Below are 22123 nucleotides of genomic sequence, written 5' to 3' on the forward strand. Positions count from 1 at the left end.
TTTAGGCCCTAGTACTACTCTGTCTTCCTCAAAGGCACAATGTTGGACTTGATAGACAGGGCCTTCAATCTGGAGATCTCTTCAGACTGGCAATAATAACCACAAGAAAGAGTACCTCAAGTGAGGACGGTCTTAATGAAATAGTCCTAAGAGACTCAAATGGAGGTTTCATTGTCACTTGCAGCACCAAACACAGGCTACACATGGGGAAATAATGAACCTTTGGTCCAGTGGTCCCTCTCCCAGGGAAGATGAAAAGGGCCGTGGTTTCCCTTTTAAGGGTGTTTGGCTTGAACCCACCCATGCCAGCCCAGCCTGCAGGAGTCTCCAGATGTCTCCTGTTTCCAGGCTCTGAAGATTTATATGCTTAAATCTGCACTGTTTGAAAAATTATAACAACAGAATAGGAGAGAAAAGAGAGAAGCAGAGAAGACAAATGAGGCAGAGTCCTTCCTGTTCTCCCAAAATATCAGAAAAGAAAAAATATAAATTAAGGGAAAGGGAGTGGTGAAGAGACAAGTACAAAATAAACTGCAGAAAGTAATGTGTGCTAGAAACAAGGAGAATGAGCAGCTTACCAGGCACCCAAACTGGAGGAACAGCCTTGGGAGCTGCCTGTAAGTAACTGCAGTTTAGGCCACATGCCCCTGGCTGCCTTTAGCTGTTGGGGAGTGGGGTTGCCTACTGTGTTCTGCACACCTCCTGCAAGCCAACCAGAGAAAGGAAACTTTTCTCCAGTGAACCTCCTTAGTTTGACTTTACTTAGGATCCAAGCCAGAGCTTTTAGATCACTCAAATGTCACCTCAAACATGATGCTCTTCAGGGGAAGCAGTTTACATGTTCAGCTGTGAGCCATCAAGTTTTAAGACGTCAAATGATGAAATGTCACATAAAATCAATAGATAGAATCAATAGATATCAATAGATAGAAAAGCATGCATGCACCAGCTCTCAGTTTCCTTTATTTTCTTTCTTTCTTTCTTTTTGTTTCAGCTCTGGCAGGCAGAAGCTTTCACTCACCCAGGTAGGCTGCCTGGCTAGTGGATTCGGCTAGCCCTTCCTTGCGCAAGTCCTTCCCTGCGTCCCCAGGGGTGGAGCAGTGGGCAGGAGAGCTCTCCAGCATAAAGTTCTTACTGCGGGAAGTGCTGATGATGCGAGGTGGCAGCAAAATATTAATGACTGTCTGGAGCAGGAGGAGGACCTCTGGCTGCTCCAGCCAAGGGCTGTCTGCATGACACCAAAGGGAAAAGACATAGAGCAGGTCAGGAGCTGACTCACCAAACAGGTTCAGCACCATTGATGCAATATGAACATTCGGCACACCCAACTGGTCCCCTCTACCTTCTCCTCCTGCAAGCAAAAGTTGGGGTTATTCTACAACACCAACATACACAGCACCTAATTTTAACCAACATGATGTTTATGCTCACTTGCACTTTCCCCACCCTCTCACTGTCCTTTGACTTTTAAGGACAGGTTCCCACCAGGGTTGATATGATCAGGTAATGGACACCCTTCCTATTTCTTTACTAACCCCAAGGCAATGGTTCTCAACATTTTTCTCTGGGTCATACTTTCAGCATAAAAATATGCTTGTGCTACACAGAATATTGGAAAACAAAAAGAAACGACTCCTAGAAGGGCTTGATTGATAACGAAGAACACAACTACTTTATAATACAGTCACGGGACATCCAGAATGTATAAAACAATGCAGCTATGTAAGAACATGAATCATTCCCAAAATATAATTATAAATGAGCCTCATACATATGTACTTTAAGTATGCATTCAAACTGTATGAGAGGTGGGAGCCTGCAGTATCACTTGATGCTCTTGCTCTCATTTTGAAAATATATCTAGCCATATTCTGCAAACAAAAAATGTTGTGTGGCAGAACAATTTGCTCAGGTGAATGAGCCCTTTGGAAAATAATTGGTCATACTGAATTAACTGTAATGTGAAAAGCAGAGTTTGAACCACTCAAGTGGCATGGAATTCAGTGAAGAGTAGCTTAAGTGGAAGCTGTGTGGCTTTCTAGTTTGGTTCCATTTCTTTCTTACACATAGGTGGGGTGTTTTGTTTTTGCTTTTGCTCTGCCAGGATACTCTGTCTTTCATTGATCTCAAAAAGAGGAGCTCCTCTGTCAAAGAGTGAATTCAGAAAAAACAGCTGAAATAAAAGAAGGACACCACAACACCCTTTTCCTTTTGTTTGTCCCCTACAAGCCCAACTGACAACAGACCACTGAAAGGACGCTCATAGCAGAAGAAACATAGAGGTGGACGGATGCACAGACATTTTCTGGTTCGGAGAGGCAGCAGGGAGGGGGAAACAGAAGAATCTTTCTGTTAATCAGACCTTTGCTTCCTGATCCTACTGTGAGCACAAATGGAATCAGTAGATTTAAAAGCATTCCTTCCCTTCTCTCCTGATTGGTGAATGGGGAGATCACGTGGCTTAGGGGAAAATCTTCTTTCAAAGCCTGCGCAGTAATAATAAAAAAGAATTAAAATATTGTACTGGTAGAGTATAGGGGTGAAGTATAGTCAAAGAAAAAGGGATCCATCAACACTTCGTTTACACAATGCCCTGTGTCCACATCTGGGTGAGTTCACCAGCTTGGATGACATCTACAAAAGACTCACATTCCAGTTTCAGCATAATCTCTTAAATTTAAATCTGGAGTTAAGCCCCATATTGTTTTGCTTGATCCTGAGGCTTGATATGCCAAATGCCAAAGATTAATAGCAGTAATTGTGTTCTGACACTCTGGAAACAGGAAGGCTTAGCCAGTGACAAAAACTACGTGAAACTGAAGCAGCTTTGTCCAATCTGGGGTATAAATAAATTATTATTATTATTATTATTATTATTATTATTATTATTTGGACTACAACTCCCATCAGTCCCAGCCAGCACAGCTGAATGCTGCTGTGGTGAATGGAGTCATGTCTGTGCTTCCTGTGGTGATGGGAGTTACAGTCCAAAGCATATTGAGAGCACAATTTGAGCAAGGTTTGTAAGTTCTTCAATACTTACATCTTAGGTGTGAATTGTACTTAGGGGTGTGCAGAGGCTTTGTGTGAGAGCTGAATGATGAGATGAATTAGGGTGTTTCAGGGATCTCCCCACTTCAAAGTCAAAACATGATGTCAATACCTCCCTGAGTCAGATCGGAGTCCCCACAAAGTCATGTCACTCTGTTATTCTGTTTCTGTGCTCTTTTGTGCTGTATTGCCTATATATTTCTTTTCTCTAGGTTCATGGGCTTTGCAATAAGTGAGGCCTTTTGGAATACTGCCTGCAGGGCACTAAGGAGCAGTGTTTCCCAACCTTGGGCCTCCAGCTGTTTTTGAATTACAATTCCCATCATCCCTGACCACTGGTCTTGCTAGCTAGGGATGATGGGAGTTGTAGGCCAAAAACATCTGGAGGCCCAAGGTTGGGAAACACTGCTATAGAGGTCTGAATTTTGATGCTGTTGAAGAACAGCAGTGTAGGATTATTATTTTTTAATTTAGACACTTAAAAAAAGTCCATTGCTCTGCTTTAGCACTACAACAGAGCTCTTCAGGACTTCACAGGAAGAGTTGTAGGACCTATTGGAGACCTGTAAAAGCTTATCAGAAGACAAAAAACACCACCCCAAAGAGAAGCTGGTGTGTGACTTAAGTTTTTAAATATTGTGAGCAAGAATACACACTTCCTAATTCATTTAAGCTAAGAAAGAAACAAACTCACACTCCCAATTAAGGGATCATGGAGGAAAATGAACCCCTTTTATTTTCCTTATAAAAAGCCCCTGGACTTATTTGTCTGCAATTTGTCAGGCTTAATCTACTCTGGAGGCTCCTGTGCCTGTAAATTTAATCTATTTTGGCCAAGAGGGGGGAAAGGTATGTCCATTGTTATGTTTCCCATTACATAGAACAGGGGAACCACAGACCTTTATTGCACACAGAGCAGCTCAGAACCCAAAACACAGATCAAAGTGGAGTGAACACAGTGACTCAGAGAGAGTTTGGAATTTTTAAAAATGCACAGATACAATGCAAATTTTGGAGCCTATACACACACATAGGATTTGAATGTGAAATGAACGGACTCTCAAAACAACTTGAATCTTATAATGATGTATTTCCAACACTGCTGCAACTTAATAGTAATAGATAAACAGGTACCAACTCCATCTGAAACATATTAACTGTGAAATGGCTTAGGTTTTTTGTGGGTTTTTTTTTTTTTTTTTTGAAAATTCAATATCAATATAACCTTGGAACTACAAAATTATTTCCTAAGAGTACGTGACTAAAAAACAAGAAACATGTTTGAAGGTGCATACATTTGCTGCCACAGACTGACATGACTACTTCTAGCTAAACTGAATGTATTATATTAACTCTCCCTGCCCCCCCCCGGTCTGTTAATGTATTTATTTAAAACATTATACACCACTTTTCCAAAGCTGACCCCACTCTCAATCAAAATACACTACTGACATCTTTCTTTAGTCACGCATATGCTTCAATTTCTCTAAATCTGTGCTTTGGTTCTTTATTCCTCCCACCCCACCCCTTTTATCATGACTCTCTCTCATCTAGACTCTGAAAAAGCCCCCTCTTGATTCCTTTCCAGTTAACCTGGGCAAAGTACAGTCAGAACATAGAAGGACTACATCATTCCACATGTGGACCAATCTATATGTGTAATATTTCTGCACAAATCTAGTGCTGTTAGGGAACCTGGAAATGGGGCTGAAAGCTTGCCTTTGCATTTAGTAGCTGAGAGCCTTTCCCCTCACTACCTTAAATTGGTGCCAACAAAGAAGTCCAGGCAACATGGAAGCCTAAAGAACCTAAAGCACACAGCTTGCATTTTGTGAGAGAGTAGCACTGTAACTCACTGAACAAAATTATTACATTTCCAATATTAAAGATAGGTAAATATAGTATTTGATGATTAGTATAAAAAAAATTACTCTATGCATTTATACTTTCTGTGGTCTCATCACATTGTTATTTGAATTAAAGTTCAGTTTACCCAAATGTCCTATAACAACAACAATAGTTCAATACAGTTGGACAGAAATAATTAATCTAAGAATCTACACTTTAGAAAAGAAAGGAATGCCTTATGTGAACTTCAAAAAATCCTAAGATTCAAAAGTCATAACCAATCTCTCATTCAACTAATAACGGTTTGTGAGGTGTCAATGCAAAGTTTGAAATTACACAGGAATTTTCAGTGGCAAAATAGCTGGTCCTCGTATTGCAAAAAAAAAACAAGACATCATCAGCATACATTGATCTAGTCATTTCAGATAGTGTGAGAATTTTTTAAAATTTCAAAGCTTGCATACCCATGACCTATACAAGTCCTGCAGTTCTTCACCTCTTTTGTTCTTGTTCTAAGCCTAAAAAGTAACCATGGTTATCTATCTATCAGTCATGAGAAGTACAACTACCATTTGTGTCAGCTCTTCGGCTGGTTTAAACCTGCATAGTCCCAATGTGACTTCAGTGGGGCTATGCTAAACTGGTACCCACCGAGGATCTGGACAATTGCTAAATGCCATGGCATTCCAAACTATTAACATATTTGTTGGGAAATTTTCATTTTGCTTCACAGTTTTTGCCCAGCTTTCGCAGAAAACAAGAGCACCAATGAGTTGGTGTCTCAACCACATGATAAGCAAAGCCTGCTGAACAGGCAAGGCAATCACACCTGAATCTGCAATGCTACAAGCCGGACAACAGCTGTGCTGAAGGGTAGAGGTGGCGAGAGATAAGGGCTGAGATGAAGAAGGGGCAATCCATCGGCCACACTGGAAGGTCCTACTACTCCCATCACCTGCAATACAAACACAGCACAGCACCATGACCAACTATTGCAATTCCATCCATGCCATACCCTCCAGTGTTGGTAAGGTACACACTTCAGGTAGCGCAAGACTGGAGTTGCTCTGCGATTATGAGTCCTCCACAGTGTCTTGCGGTAGCTGGGGCCAGTAAGGAAAAGGAGTGGTTCTAACAGGAAGTGGGTGGGGAGGAAACAGGGACTGCTACAGGGTTAGCCAGAGGGGTTGGTCAGAAGGCACAGGGAAAACCAGTACATTTAAGAATGTACCCAGTACTAGCCCTGAAAAACCAGCACTGTACTGGTAGAAGGAGGAGGGGTTGGAGGGTATGCCATGTAGTTACCGTACTCAATAGAAAAAGGTACTGAAATCACAGTGTTTCTAGTTGGCTTGAGCTGTTCCCTTATTATGTCATGGTAATGTCCTGAGTCAGACCTAGACTGTTTTTTATACAATGTTCAGACTCTCCTGTATGGATGTACTATTACTGTACTTCAAAGGTTAAATCTTGAGGGGGATTGAACTGTTTCAAATCTATGCCTGCAAAATATATTCATTTAGAATGAATTATGTTGCTAGAATGCTTTGAGGTTACAAAAAACGAACCCCTTTCAAAGGGTTTTGTTCAGCTTTGCATCTGTTAGTTAAGAATACAGTCCTTATTACACTTGCATCCAGTGGCTACTCCAAGCTATCTCTCTAGATGCAGTTAAACATTAGTTCTAAGCAATTTGAAGGTGTCCTGAGTTTAGATCTTGCTAGAAGTTCCCTAAGAAGTTTACGGCTGACACAGGTTTCTTGCTAATATGTTGTGATGCTGAATAAATATGAATAAATATTGCTTGAAGGACTAATAGTCACCTTGCTTGGCTCTACTTCAACTTGTATACTTGTAAGTAAACAGAAAAAATTGCAAATGTCTCCAGTGGCACTTACCACCTGGGGAAGTGGAAATTCCAATGGCTGATCAAATAAGCTGATAACTTCCAAGCAATGTGGGACATAACAGGACCATTCAGGATCAGGTAAAAGGACCCCTGGACAGTTAAGTCCAGTCAAAGGCTGGATCAAACCAGGGGTCCATTTAGACCAGTAATCTGTTTTCAACAGTTGGCCAGCCAACTCACAGGCAAGGCACAAAGGCAACAGTCCTTTCTACTGTGTGTCCTTCAACAACTGTATCATTATCACTGAACATGGAAGCTCAATTTTGCCAATATTACTAATATCCATAAATGTCCTCCATTAATGCATCTACTTCCCTTTTGAAACCATCTGTCAATATATCTTGTGGATATAATTGTCTAAGTCTACTTTTATTGTATGTATGGAGAAGGAAGGTTCAGTGCAAAATGCTTTGCAGTACTGGATAAACAGGCAGCTAAATGCTAACATACCATTTCTGCACTCTCTAAAGTGTTTTCTGTATTACAAGTTATATGTTTCCAAATTATGGTTTTCATCATTGATGGAGCAAATTTGATCAAGCATTGTTTGTGAAGGCTTGTCTGGAGCAATGATCCCCATTAAAATGGCAGAAGTCCAGGATTTGCATAAATTCTTAACTTGAATGAAACCTTGTGAGAGTTTAATTTCAGTATAAGAACTGTCAAGATCTAAAACAGAATTGTCTGTTACTGCAAAGTTCACAGACTTGTTCCAGTGGCTCTATACTCTATAACTTCCTCATCAGAAATTCTTCTATTTAGGTGTTCCCTAAAGCAATCTAAGGGACGTGGGTGGCGCTGTGGTTTAAACCACAGAGCCTAGGACTTGCCGATCAGAAGGTCAGCGGTTCGAATCCCCGCAACGGGGTGAGCTCCCATTGCTTGGTCCCTGCTCCTGCCAACCTAGCAGTTTAAAAGCACGTCAAAGTGCAAGTAGATAAATAGGTACCGCTCCGGCGGGAAGTGAAATGGTGTTTCCGTACGCTGCTCTGGTTTGCCAGAAGCGGCTTAGTCATGCTGGCCACATGACCCGGAAGCTGTATGCCAGCTCCCTCGGCCAATAAAGCGAGATGAGCGCCGCAACCCCAGAGTCGGTCACGACTGGACCTAATGGTCAGGGGTCCTCTTTACCCCCTTAAAGCAATCTAAATGTACAAAACACACAGCAACACCGAGATGGATAAAAATGTCCATTTTAGTTTCTCTCAGTTTTTCATTTTTCTGCTCTTAAATTCAGTTTGCCGCATTTCTGCTTCAGTTTCTGACTTGGCTTTTAAAAACGTCATCACAAATATTTATCACCATTTCTGTATACATTTCTGCTGTTTTGCACATTTTTGCAAGCAATTCCCCCCAATATAAAGCATTTTTGTAAGTTATTTTCACCACTAAATGCATTTTAATGCACATTCCCACCCCCCCAATATATGTATTTTGTATGCATTTTGTTTGGAGAACTGCAATGCAAAATTCAGAATAGGGAATATTTTGAGGGATAGTTGTGTTTTGGGTTGCATATTATTTCAGGTAGGCTTGCATTAAAATGTGAACCAAACTGAATTTCTCTTTCACCCTGATAAAGGGGCAGAAGGATCTGAACATTGTACAAGAAAATCTAAAAGTTACTTTAGACCAGGGACATTACAAATGGCAAAGCAAATTTAGTTTAGTAATTCATCTAGTCAATTGCTTATGCCCTTCTGCAGAGCGATAAAAAATGTTGTCTTTCAACAACTTGAGACTGAGTATGTTTCCAGCTTCCCCCATCCCCTTCCAACTCCTCTACCAGGTGTGTGCAGTATCCACCACTCTCCAACTTGCAGCCCTCAACTCTCGGCGCAACATGCAGGAATGGATTTTCAAAATGGTGCATGGAAAGCAGCAAAAACCAGTCACTGGGCTTAGGCTATGGGCTTCCTCCCCATTCGCTCCCCATGCACCACTTTAAAAATGAACTCCACTATTTCTAGTGTCAGTTAAATAGCTTATTTCCATGAGTAGGACTGGGACTGGAAATGGGGAATCTCTACCACAGAAGGAAGTCTGGTAGATGTGCAGGAGATTGGAATGTTGGTTACTCACCAGATTGACACAGACATTGATCAGTGACCTAAGGTGAGGCAGGAAGGATATGATTGGCTGCCTCTGAAGTGTCAAACAAACCCCTTCAATCAAACTGCTGGCAGGCTCCCACTCAACCTGTCGCCTGGAACACAACAGTAGGTGGTGTTAGGCATCCGGCTCCACCCAGAAACCCTGCACAAGGTGACTGAGACAAAAGGACTCTGAGGGATGCTTCAGACAAGGGCATCTCAGATGGCAAAAATTTGCATTACAACAAGTGCATTTTACCTACACTACTGTATTCAGAAATCAGGGAAGCACAGAAAGCACTGCAGTAGAAACTGGACCTACAGCAAAGAAGTGTTGCCATGAGACTCAACAAACGATAGAAAAATATTCAGATCAACAATCGAAAGGAGTAGAAATTGGTGTGTATATGCAAGAAACTAACAACGTGGTGTCCTGTGAATTTGTTTTAAACAGACATACTGCAAATGGCAATAGTATGCTTCTCCTCCACTGATTTCAAAGGATATATATTGCTGCTTCAAATCTCTATGGAGAAGGGTATTCTGAATTTGCCCATCAGAAATAAAACACCAGATTTCTGCTGGGATTTTGAAATCTGAAGTAGAATCCAGCAGATCTAGTACAGTCATACCTTGGAAGTCAAACAGAATCTGTTTGATTTCCAAAATGTTCAGAGACCAAAGCGCGGTTCTGATTGGCTGCAGGAAGCTACTGCAGCCAATCAGAAGCCATGGAAGCCCTGTTGGACGTTCGGCTTCCAAAAATAGTTCACAAACCTGAACAGTCACTACTGGAAGAAAACCATGGAGAATAGTAGTGATAAGGAACTATGATAAGGACTTGATTCTGTGATTAAACCAGTGTTCTCCAGTTCAGATGTAGCGGACAACTATGGCTTAACACAAGACAAGAATGAAGCACCAAAGATGTCAGATGACCGAGGGGGAGGTGGGTAAGAGAGGAATGCTCAACCCCAACCATGGTTTATAAAGCTGGGAAGTAGTGGCCAAACCCCTTTGCATCCTGGCTTTTCCTATGACAAGGGATAATTATAACAAGTGGACTTTCCAAGGTTCCAATCAGAAAAACTTCACAAGCAGAATTAGCTTGTCTTCCTGACACAATGTCACTCTCAGAGAGCGGGAAGGAAATTCAACATTCAAGTCCCTAGGGTACTAATTAATGCTTAAAAAATGAAGAAACAATATTTTTTTAAAAAACGGGTAAGATTTGGAAAACAAAATAATAGTTTGGGATGGCACACACATCAAAATACAATTCAGTTTCCATTAACATCATTTTGATACACACTGGTTACAGGAAATAAGGGGAGGAATAATGTTTAGTTTATTTCATCTCATTGGGAAGATGAACAAAGACAGTCTTGATATGGATATGTGCCCATGCAGATAAGAAATCATTAAATCAAATTTATACAACTTTAGCCTAGTTCCAGATTACTTTTTCTGGGAAGAAACTTGTTGCATGATACGTTAAAGACTAGCAAATGTATTGGGGCATAAAACTTTGTGGACTGGATCTCACTTTGTTAAATATTTTTTGGGAAATCCCCTTAGCTTTTCCATGTCTTTTCCATGCCTTTTCTCACACGTCTTTTATCTAAGCAGCTATCCAGGTAACATGTTCTCACACTCAAATGACTAATCTGAGCCATATGTTTGCTGATGTAGCTAAAACATGCTAGAATATCATGCAGGAAAAACAGCACTGAGGGAGTTCATCCACACTTCTGCCTGTCCCATGCCTAGAAAGGGTCTAAGCGCTTTCCGCCTTGTCCCACTCCTTTCCCAGGGAAAAACAGCTCTTTAGTGCTAAATCAGTGCAAACATCAATCTGGAGAAAACTGTAATTGCCGTTTGCTCCATCTGAGTGATAAGAGTGGTTTTTTCCCAGGGGAAAGAAGTAGGACCAGAGGAAGTGTGCATGAGCCCTGTCTCAATGACTTCTGAAACGACCTCATTTTTCTTTGCCTTTGCAAAATAAGACTATTCATATGGCTTTTTAAGCTCCATAAAGTTTATAATCCTGCATTTAAGTGCATTGAAGGTGACTCGGAAACTACAACTAATCCAGAATGCGGCAGCTAGACTGGTGACTGGGGGCGGCCGCCGAGACCATATAACACTTGAAAGACCTACACTGGCTCCCAGTACGTTTCCGAGCACAATTCAAAGTGTTGGTGCTGACCTTTAAAGCCCTAAACGGCCTCGGTCCAGTATACCTGAAGGAGCGTCTCCACCCCCATCATTCTGCCCGGACGCTGAGGTCCAGCGCCGAGGGCCTTCTGGCGGTTCCCTCATTGCGAGAAGTAAAGCTACAGGGAACCAGGCAGAGGGCCTTCTCGGTAGTGGCGCCCGCCCTGTGGAATGCCCTTCCAGCAGATGTCAAAGCGATAAACAACTACCTGACATTCAGAAGACATCTTAAGGCAGCCCTGTTCAGGGAAGTTTTTAACGTGTGATATTTTATTGTATTTTTGCTTTCTATGGAAGCCGCCCAGAGTGGCTGGGGAGGCCCAGCCAGATGGGCGGGGTATAAATAATAAATTATTATTATTATTATTATTATTATTATTATTATTATTATTATTATTATTATTTTAATACAGTTACAGACAGTTACAACAAAACGTATTCACGGTCCTGCAGAATTTATATCACATATGCTTCATTCTTAAAATCATGAGATTTTAGAAATGACAAAATCAACAAAAGTATTATTCCTGGGCACCTGTTTTGTGGTGGATGCCATATTTTTACCAGTTCTGCTATGGTTCATCATAAAAGATGCATTTCCTCTATTGTTGTCTCACAAATGTGGCCGCATGCATATACAACAATAGGAAAAATACATTTATTTATTTTTTTGCTGTGAGAGTTCAGTGCAGCAAAACACTGTCAATAAAATGACATACCCTTCCTTCAAGGCTTGCAACAACAGAAACGGACCCCTGTAGGTTTCCGTCATACATGCTCACCTCAAAGTAGGCATCTTGTGAATTTTATTGAACATACGATCCAATCGCTTTAAGATGAGGATTAAGGCAGGCCTCACTGCCTCGGCCGTCCAGTCAGTGATGGGCAGCATCTCCATGATGTATCGCCGGAGCCCACGGCTCTCCATCGTCTGGGTGTCGTAAGGTGCCAGCTTCAGAAGGGAATGTGCAATTTCTGCCAACCTAAAATTACTGCTCGTTAAGAGGGAAATCTCAGATTCTACCAAGTGAGCCCCTTTGTAGAGAGCCACAACCACTGCACAGTGGGAAAATACACCCCATTCAAAAGAACGTTAAGTGATCTAAGAACACAACTTCCAGCACACTTGAGGATCACAGTGAGCCAGAAGTGGGTCACTATTTTGGCCCTGTGGGTTACAGGTGGGGATGGGGTGGTGGTGGAGGGGCACAAGCCCATAGGCATGACCAGAACCTGCCGTGCCAATACAGATTAACACAGAGACGTTAGCACTCGGTTACACATGTGTGCACATACCCCACATGGGTAGATAGAAACACAGGGAGGAGCCTCCCTGAGAACGCATAGCACCATTGAATTTGTGCTTCCCAAGCCTAGCTGTTTGTGGTTGGGGGGCACAATTGAAGTGGGGAGATAAAAGCACAGGACAGCGATCCTTACCAACACACAGAAGATCACTACCCTCCCCCATGCTACCTACCCCCCAGAGCCCAGTTGATGGGCAGTAGTGAAAAATGAGTGGAGCTCTCTAAGGCTTGGTGGGCTGCAGAGAATGGCTGTGGGCAATGGGCTGGCCACCACTGCAACACTCCATGGCAAAACTAAAGGAACATAAAAACTTAAGAGACTTAAACCTATGAGTGCACCATCAGTTTCACTTTGCTCCAGACAATGTCTGAGTGGCTCAGCAAGAAAATGTCCTATGCATGTCTTTCTATCATTTTTCGTAACAAGATTCAAAACAGCCTCAGCTCAGTTTTAGTTCTTGATTATTCATAAAGACTAAAGTAAGTGAAGCTGTTAAAATACACAAACCAAACTTTCATGAAGCTGCAATCACTGAGAGAACTTGCTTTTAAAATGTTTACATGAGGAACCTCAACCACAATAGAAGCAGCTATTTGTTTCCACAGCCAAGGTAAGTATTACACTAATTCAACTGGAGACACAACTTAAAAAAATCATAAATCAATGGCATATATTGAGTAACAATGTATCAGCAGGTCATGAAGAAAGTGAGAAACCTCTTGAACTCCATCCTGTAGATGTAAAAACAGCTATGAAGCAACCACATGTAGGATCCAAAAATGCACAAATCAACTGCCCAAGGATTACAAGTAACAAGGTCAAAGGCTCTCTTCCCCTGATATTACAAATAAGTGCTAAACATGGATGCCAGATTTGATGGAGATATAGATAGCTATATAAACTAAATTATGCACCAGCTGTTTGCCTGAACTTGTAAGCCCTTTGCCATCAGCTGCAATTAAAACAGGAAGCCTCTAAATAATCATAGTTTCCTATTTCATCCAAAATGGAAACCTATGGTTAACAGCGTCAGAAAAAGCCAGGATATTAAAATATAGTTTGCACTTGATGTATTAACAACCTGGCTTGTTGCAATGCTAGTATACAATTTTCTACTTCAGACAACAGCGGACACTAAGGTTAATTAGTAGTTTCCTTGTTTTATTATGGGTCACATGACAGAAGTGGCAAATAGGTTCTGTGCACAAGCAGGAGGCTTGTGTACATATTTAGGCTTAATAAACTGAGCTATGATAACCTGTTATTTCTGATAAATACATCTTACTAATTCCACATGGTTTCCCCTTTTGAACTACCAACTCTAGCTGAGCTTTTAATGCTAAATGTTTCTTGTAAATTTCCATCCACAGTTTCAAATCCTGCCCCTGGAACAAAAGAGGACAAGCCTGCTCCTTCTTCTGCATGCCTATACTGCCTCCCTTTAATCTTCCCTTCTCTAGGCTAACCCAGAACTCAACACCATACTTTAGGTGGGGCTAACGGTTTCAGCTAAAGCAATACAAAGAGCTTGCAATTTAACAAGTCTGGGTGTAACACAAAGCCAAACTATGGCCTAGCTCCAGGTTGTGCAGCAGCAGCAGGACCAAGGGATGAGCAATGCGCACACACGTTTATGCTTAGCCATGATTTGGTTTATGCATGAGCTTCTGTTGTCAAAAGCTTTAGGATTTTCCATAAAGGTGTTGTGATAACATTAAATAAAGCTCCTGCAATATATTACCATATATGCTTCAACAGTTTGATATATGTTTTACATATTTCATATATATACTGTACATATTTCAGACATATACTTAATGTGTTATTAAAATAATACCTCATATGAGACTTAACATCCAGCAGCTCTAAGGAAGTCACTCTGGGCTCTCCAGCTAGGTTCTGCAAAATCTTCAGTCTGGGGCCACAGTGTTTATAGAACTCAGTACAGATATTCAACAGGGACTCACGGGGTCTCCTGAACTCCTCCCTAGCAATGCGTTCATCTAGCTCCTCGCGCTGAATGCCTTGGCCTTCCTCCAGCAAGTGAAGGTTTTCCCTGAAGGGAAAGATGCAGAATATGAAGGTGCAAACAGAGAAAATGCACTGATAAAATAAAAGATTGTAACGAACTCCTCCTTTTGAACCCATGAAAATCATGGCTTGGCAATCGACAGAAAATGAAGAGTGAGCAGCTAGGGAGACTAGATAGAGATAAAAAGTCTATTGTCAATTTCCCCTTGTAGCAAATTGTCGACACTGGAACCTAGGGAGAGAGAAAACTGCAGAGGTGTTCATCACAAATGCTAAGGAGACTGGGTGGCAAACTTACAGTACCTGATAAAGTGCAGTTTGGCTCCTTGATCTGGGTATCTAGAAATACAGAGGGAAAATGGTATAAGGGAAAAGACCGAGGACCTTAAATACACTTTGGACCCCTTCAGACAATGCTCCCACAGCATGTGGTGAGCATGCCTTCCCTCCCAACACACTTATTCTGCTTTTGACACCACCTGACATCCATGCATGGGTGTAACACTTCCATGGAGTTGTCTGTGCATGAACTCCAATCCATAAATGCTCTGCCTCTATGCTCAACGGGTGTTCTAAACTCAGAATACCCGATCAAGTGCAGAGGCAAGCCTTCATCTTAGAGGTGATGGGGGCAGGTGGAGAGGTATTGGATTGCTTTGGTTCAGTGCCCAACAGGTGCTCTGAGCACCTGAAGTGGTTGTTCCTGACAGTGCTCAGGCAAAGCAGCCAGCCTTCAGCCAAGAGCAGAGGTGGGTGGCAGAGGCATGGAAGATCGCATCTGCACCCAATGGATGCTCTGAGCTTGGAATGCTCTTAGGCACAGAGGGTAGCCCACATGACTCAGCCTCCTGTCTTCAGCTTAATGCAGAAGGGGAGAAGGAGAGGCACATTGGCTTGCCTCTGCCTGGAGCTCCAGCCTGAGGTTCATCTTGCTCAGTAGAACTTAGATCCCCTCTTGTCATGGGGAGGGACGTGGGGTGGGTAGGATTACTGGACCCTATGTATGTTGTGTGTGTATAAAGTTTCATGGGGAAACAAGGAACCTTCTCTACACACACACGCATTCTAGCTCTGCTCTCCAGGTGCTGTAAACAGATAACATCATATAATTATCGTCTCTTTCATGTTGTGCTTGCAAGTTTCCTGTGAGTATTGGGCAGGCTACTGCTGGAAACAAAAGAAATTGGGAAAGATGGGCCTTTGGCTTGATCCAGCAAGGCAATTCTTACGTTCTTCTCCCAAAGCCATAGTCCCAAACTCCATGTTTCCCCATGAAACTATGTACACACGCATACAATATCATCAGGAACGTTAGGAACTGGAGCTTGGATCAGCAAGTCATAGGACAGCCCCAGTTAATTACCTAGTATTTGTTCCAGACGACATAGTATGGTTAGCAGTAGTGGTTCCTTTATGGCCTTGATCACAGCGACTCATCTGAGGGGCAGTCATTGGCCTGTTTAATGGGGAAAAAAGGCAGGGTCAAAAACTAATATCCTGGTGACAATTTTTGCATTTACCACAGAAATGTGAATTTTTATCACCCAAATGCTGTGATCAAGGTCCAGTATTTGCTTTTGACCTCAAGTTTTTCACCTAAACAGATTTTGCTAATTAAATATTGAAATAAAACACCCCACACTTTTTGTATCATATTTGAAGATTGTGCTGATCTGAATTCTCCTTTGGCAATTCAAATCAGTCCTCATGAAAGAACACCTATCAACTTTTACAACAGGGACTAACATGAAATAATTTTCTTGTGTTCTTCACCTCCTACGTTCTCCATGGTCACAGTCACAAAAGTGGAGCAGCTCACCTGGTAAGAACTTCTACACTGTACAAGAGGGCTTGTAAGGATGTAGCAAGAGCAGCGGTAGCAGCAATCTCCTCTCGAGCCGCTGTCACTGTCTCCACTTGGGAAGTTTGCCTCTTAAGCCTCTGCAGGTAACAGGGAACCAGGGCTTCAAGGACCATCAGCATCTGAAGACTGAGCCCGTGTGAATCATGTGAGGATGAAATCAATCAAACCAAGGGTGCACCCAAGCATACAGAATTCTAATAATTTGAATAAGCATATAACTTGCTCCCTGCTTCTTCGCACAGCACTGACGGGCTTGGATAGCTTCCTTGGAGCGATATTTTGAGTTTAACAGTTAGATAATTAAAGAAATTATGATTATAGTATTAATAATTACTAAACAAATGTTTAATTGAATAAAAATGCACTGCACTGTTAAAAATCAGGCAGCCTACCTGAAACAATCAGGGTAGGTGCTAAGAGTAAAATGACAGCTCTAAAAAACATTTCACGATCCAACAAGAGGAGCCATGTGCATATGTTGGGTTATGTTTACTGAAGTAGAGCAAGCAGTGCACAAGCACAATCCTAGGCATATGGTCTTCAAAGCAACTGACAGTCTGAGAAGCAAGCACAACTTCAACTCCTGAACAGCTCTTCTATTCCCTAGAAATATACACACCATTTAAAAACTTTTTTAAAAGGCAGCTTTGGAAAAGGTTTAAATCATACATAGGGCCATAATTTGCCCATATTATACTTTTCAAAAAAGGAGACATACAGTGGTACCTCGGTTTTTGAACAGCTTAGTTCACAAACAACTTGGAATTCATACACCGCAAAAACGGTAGTAGGTGTTCTGGTTTGCAAACTATTTTTGGATCCAAACGTGCTCCATTCTGAGTGTTGCACTTCCATTTTGAGTGCCACACTTCTGTTGCCTGCTCTCTTGCCGCCTGGCCTGGCCTTCCCTGACTCAGTGCTGGGGTCACAGCAGCTGCAGGCAACATCCAGAATTGGAGGTGGGAGTAGTTGATGCTGCAGTGGCGGCAAAGGTGGAGGAGTGACCCAGCACCAGGCGGCAAGCGAGCGGGCAAGGGATGTCACCACCCCCTAGGGCTGGGTCCCTCCGCCACCATTGCCGCCACTGCAGCATCAACTGCCCGATCCTCCGGTACCAGGTGTCACCCATGGCCGCCGCTCCAGGCCCCAGAGCAATGCCAAGCGGCTAGGCCCCAGCAGTGACATGCCACCGCTTCCCCTCACAGGGCGTGGGGCAGCACGGGCAGGATGCAGGTGCTGCCACTGCAGGATGAGTTCTTCAGTGAGGAGAATGTGCCCAAGTGGCGGAGGCTGCTCATGCCAGCCCTGGAGAAGGTGCTGGACAGGGAGGGGAGGGATCCAGAAGGGCTGGGGGGGGAAAGCAGTCTTAGGGGGGGAGAAAGGGCTGGCGGGGGGGAGGGAGCCGACTGGCTCCTCAGAGAGAGAATTTTTTTTGGCCTTTCCTCCCCCCCCCCCTTGAACTCCCCCTTCATGCACCTGGTGCACAATGACAATGGGTAGATCACTGCCAGTTTTTGATACTGGGTAGTAGATTGCAGCCTGGTTTATTGCTTTCATTTTAAGGATCAATGGTCTTGTTAGATAGTAAAAGTAATGTTAAATTGCTGTTTTAGGGGTTGTTTTTAAAAGTCTGGAACGGATTAATCCATTTTGCATTACTTTCTATGGGAAAGTACGCCTTGGTTTTGGAACGGATTTCCGGAATGGATTAAGTTTGGGAACCAAGGTACCACTCTCTCTCTTTCTGCTAGGCTCATGCCATCAGAGTTTTATTTGCAAATGCACTCAAACTCCAACCCCAAAACATTGGTTACCTTCTGAATGACTCAGGGGCATATGCAACAACTGTTACACATAACTTTATGGCCTCGCTGATGGAAAAAGTCAGGTCCTCGTTGCCGTAGCAGAAATCTGCAAAGGGGGGGGGGGAGTAGATTATAAATTCTGTGAAATGGGGGTGACACAATAAGGAGGAGAGATCTATTCAACAAATCAACAGCAGCCCAGTAAATTGATTACTGAACTGTAATCCGATATTTTGTGGGCTTAGCCACCCGCTCACCATGATTTCTTAGGCAAGTAATTCTCTTTCTATTGCAGATCTTGATTTGTATAATAGGATTTATCCCTGAAGGTTTTTTATGATGATAATAATGGCACAAGAGTAAATTTGACCTACAATGAACTTTAGCAATAGGTTTAGTTATTAACCTATTATTAGTTATTAACCTATATTGCAGCTGATATTGGCTGGTTAGTTAGCACATAAGTTAGCAAAATTAAATACACCCACCAACAACAGACTTTTGGCCTTAGCAATCTCCTTAGCACTGCCAGGGCAAGATGCTGCTGCGGTGAGATCAGAGCAAACAAATCCTCCCTTCCCTGCTCACTTCCTTCCTGCTAACAGTGACGGCTCCTAGGCACCATGTCCCATGTTGCATACTTCTCAGCTATCCTACTTTGAGCAGGACACCCCAGAATTACAGAAGTCATCCAGACTTCTGACTGGATCCCAGGTTGTCCTATTTTGGCTCCTGCGCTCTGGTGCAAGTTAGCTGGCTCCCATTCAGACATTGTTGGACTCTCCCATCAGCCCTAGCAAACAGTGCTAATGGTCGGGCATGATGGCAGCTGGAGCCCAACAACATAAGGAGGGTCACAAGTTCTCCATCCCTGTGCAAAATGGTTTGGAAAAGGTTTGTCAGTCGGAATTGTCATGGCAGCTGAAACTGTGCATGTCAGAAGCACTTCGGCTGCTGAACAACAGTTCAGCAAGGAAACTGTTTTCCCACAAGGAAAATGCCAGCCCTTCCACTAGGCAAACTGAAGCAACTGCCTCAGGAGGTGGGCAGGCGCGGTGGCATACTGAGGCCTTGGGCCCACCACTGGTTGCCAACAAGTCCTGCTGCTGCTGCCCACCGAACAGCAAGACCTCTTGTATCCAGCTCCTGCCTTGCTCTGAGTAGGCCCTCAGAACAAGACATTTTTCCTGGAGTGACTATGAAATCCCCTGTGCCACTGCTGCAGCGATGCTTACTTTTAGAGTTAAGGAGGCAGGGGGTTAAGAATGTAGAGGCTTGAAAGAAGCCTCACTGTGCTTCAGGAGGACAGGCAGGTGTTTGCTATTATGGGAGAGTTTGTGTGTATTGCAATGGGCAGGTCTTGGGAGTCTGTCCAAAACAAAGGTTGGATGAATGGACAAATTATGGTAGACAATAACTATTGAATTTTTAATACTTTATAAACAGTTTTGTGTACTGCCTTGGACTGCCAAAAGGCCATCTATAAATAATTATATAAATAATGTCCTTCATGCTGATAAAGTGGGGTGAACACATTGGCATTTTAAACCTAAATAAATAATAAGAGTTGAAGCTGAAGTATGTTCAAAGGTTAACAGAAAAGACATATTTATTTCATAAAAAAGCTAATTCAAAGAAACTTTGGAAATACCTAATGATTTTAGAGGCTTTTCTGCTTTCACTAGTTCCAGAATGTCCAGGTTGTCAGGAGTGTCTCCTTCTAAGGACTGCAGCAGATCAAACAGGCACTGAGCTGATACGCCTTTGTTGGGTGCATTGTTTGTTGCATCCTGCATTTCAAAAAATAAATGTAATTCTGATTTTCAGGTTCCATTTACATTTTGTTACACTTACAGATGGAAGTAGCATCATATGTATATAGTTATATGTTTTACAAAAATTCTACTAGCTTGAATCCAGTACTACAGGGTGATTGTATGTTACATGTGGAAAATGGAGATCCTGCCCCCCCCCCCAAGGTGGTCTAAACTTCTGATAGAGATACTGAACAACACTTTCCTGTGAAAGATCAGGAAGTCAGTTCCATGAGCCCCACAGCACTGTCAGGATCAGGCTGGGATTGGTAGGCCCAAGCAGAGGAGGAGGAAGAACAGACAGAGAGACGGCTGAACTGTGGGAACCTGGGTTGAAGGAGGGCAGATTACCTTTTCCGCCCCAACTTCAGCCATTTCGCAGGAGAAGCGGGGATGCCAGATCCTGCTTTGTGAGAGCCTCAATGGAAGTTGGGGAGCGCTTTGATCAGCCAGTATGGGATGCTGAACAGGAGGTGGCAGCAACCGAACAGGAGACTGAACAGGAAGATGCAGCCCTGTCACCTAGAATTAGGTGCTGCATTTGTATATGGGAGCAGGAACCCCTCCCCCCACCCCACCCCGCAATGGAACATGCGCTTGCAAGCTTGACATTCCCACAAGATGAGAGAGTTTTGCAAGTGAGTGCACCATGAGTCATCTTTAAAATCTTGGAGGGAGGGGGAAGTTGTTGGGAATCCATTTGTACTCACAGGAAACTCCAAGAGAGGAGCCACACTGGCAAACAATTGTAGTACAAAGGGCTTACGATGTAGAATGTAAAATTGACGGCAGGCAAACTCAATTGCTTGACGGAGCTGTGGGTTGCTTTCGTAGTCAGCATATACCTGGACAGAGAGAAAACACTAAAGGTACTATTTGATTGATAGGCATGATGACCCATTGCAAAATCACACTCTAAAGTTCCACATTTCACTGTTCCTCCTGTTCATTAGATGGATGGATGGATGGACAGACAATTTGGATTTCATATTTCTCTACAAAGCCACGACAATGTGGCTCGTGTCCTTAAATCATGTGAAGAACTGAAACGCTATGTTCTGAAGTGACCAAGTGCAAGGAGCAGATACGGCCAGTGCAAGAAGCAAAATCAGCACCCTTTCTCCACATCAAGGAGCTCCAAGGCAAGTTTAACGTAACAGGACTTTCCAGCTTGATCAGGGCCCTTCACAGTTGCAGAATTGACTTCATGGCTAGTTCAGGCCTGTTCATTTCTCTCTGGTGAGAGACTCACCTGGAGCATAGTGGGGAGAATCCACTGGTACCCACTGAGAGAGAAGAGGTGGTTGAAATGTACGGCTGTGTTGATGACAGTGGCAGCATATTGCCTCAACAGGGCACTGTCCTCAGGGTGCAGGATCAGGGCTCCATTGAATACGTTGAGGAAGAGCATAATTTCATCCCCCCAGGGAAATTCACTAGGCATCCCGAGAAACATCTCCTCTAGCAGTTTAATCCAAAGGCTTTTCTGAAGGGTGTCAAGGCCAAATAGCTCCTTTCCAGCTATAAGAACAAGGTGAGCAACATGAGTTTCAAACACAGCAGCTTGCCTCAAAGATGAATAAACACCTGGCATTCCAAGGAAAATCTCCACTGTGAACCATTGCCTCTGCAGATATGCTGACGGCGGGTGGGGAAATGTAATAATAATAATAATAATAATAATAATAATAATAATAATAATAATTTTTTATTTATACCCCGCCCTCCCCAGCCAAGGCCGGGCTCAGAGCGGCTTACAAACAATAATAAAAACAAGAAGAATGATTACAACTTAAAAACAAAAATAAAATACAACATTAAAATAATGGAACATTAAAATATTAAAATGTAGCCTCATCGCAGGAGGAGAAGGAAAAGAAAGAGAGAGAGAGAGAGAGAGGGAGGGAGGGAATCAAATTGGCTCCAAGCCAAAGGCCAGGCGGAACAACTCTGTCTTACAGGCCCTGCGGAAAGAAATCAGATCCTGCAGAGCCCTGGTCTCATGAGGCAGAGCGTTCCACCAGGCCGGAGCCAGAGTTGAAAAGGCCCTGGCTCTGGTTGAAGCCAATCTAACTTCCTTAGGGCCTGGGACCACTAGGGTGTTGCTATTTATGGACCTTGAGGAATGTAGTGGCTGCTTTGTTTACATATTAGATAATCAAACACTAGATCCTTTAACTTAC

At 42.9% G+C, this 22123-nt stretch overlaps 1 protein-coding gene across 13 annotated transcripts in view; it reads right to left on the bottom strand.

Annotated features, from left to right (window-relative positions):
- UNC80 (unc-80 homolog, NALCN channel complex subunit) overlaps positions 1-22123 on the bottom strand; it is a 197931-nt gene that overhangs the window by 22288 nt on the left and 153520 nt on the right. For all 13 annotated transcript variants that reach the window (XM_079974817.1, XM_079974825.1, XM_079974823.1 and 10 more), the window contains 13 exons: positions 21193-21461; positions 20651-20785; positions 19778-19916; positions 18136-18232; positions 16277-16447; positions 15821-15913; positions 14761-14796; positions 14264-14482; positions 11901-12101; positions 8891-9014; positions 5729-5854; positions 2363-2486; positions 1022-1228 (listed from right to left, as the gene is read on the bottom strand). In XM_079974817.1, the coding sequence (XP_079830943.1) occupies positions 1022-1228; positions 2363-2486; positions 5729-5854; positions 8891-9014; positions 11901-12101; positions 14264-14482; positions 14761-14796; positions 15821-15913; positions 16277-16447; positions 18136-18232; positions 19778-19916; positions 20651-20785; positions 21193-21461 (1941 nt within the window). The remainder of the gene's footprint in view (positions 1-1021; positions 1229-2362; positions 2487-5728; positions 5855-8890; positions 9015-11900; positions 12102-14263; positions 14483-14760; positions 14797-15820; positions 15914-16276; positions 16448-18135; positions 18233-19777; positions 19917-20650; positions 20786-21192; positions 21462-22123) is intronic.

The sequence above is a fragment of the Podarcis cretensis genome (genome assembly GCF_951804945.1).
Source record: "Podarcis cretensis genome assembly, chromosome: 1".
Lineage (NCBI taxonomy): Eukaryota > Metazoa > Chordata > Lepidosauria > Squamata > Lacertidae > Podarcis > Podarcis cretensis.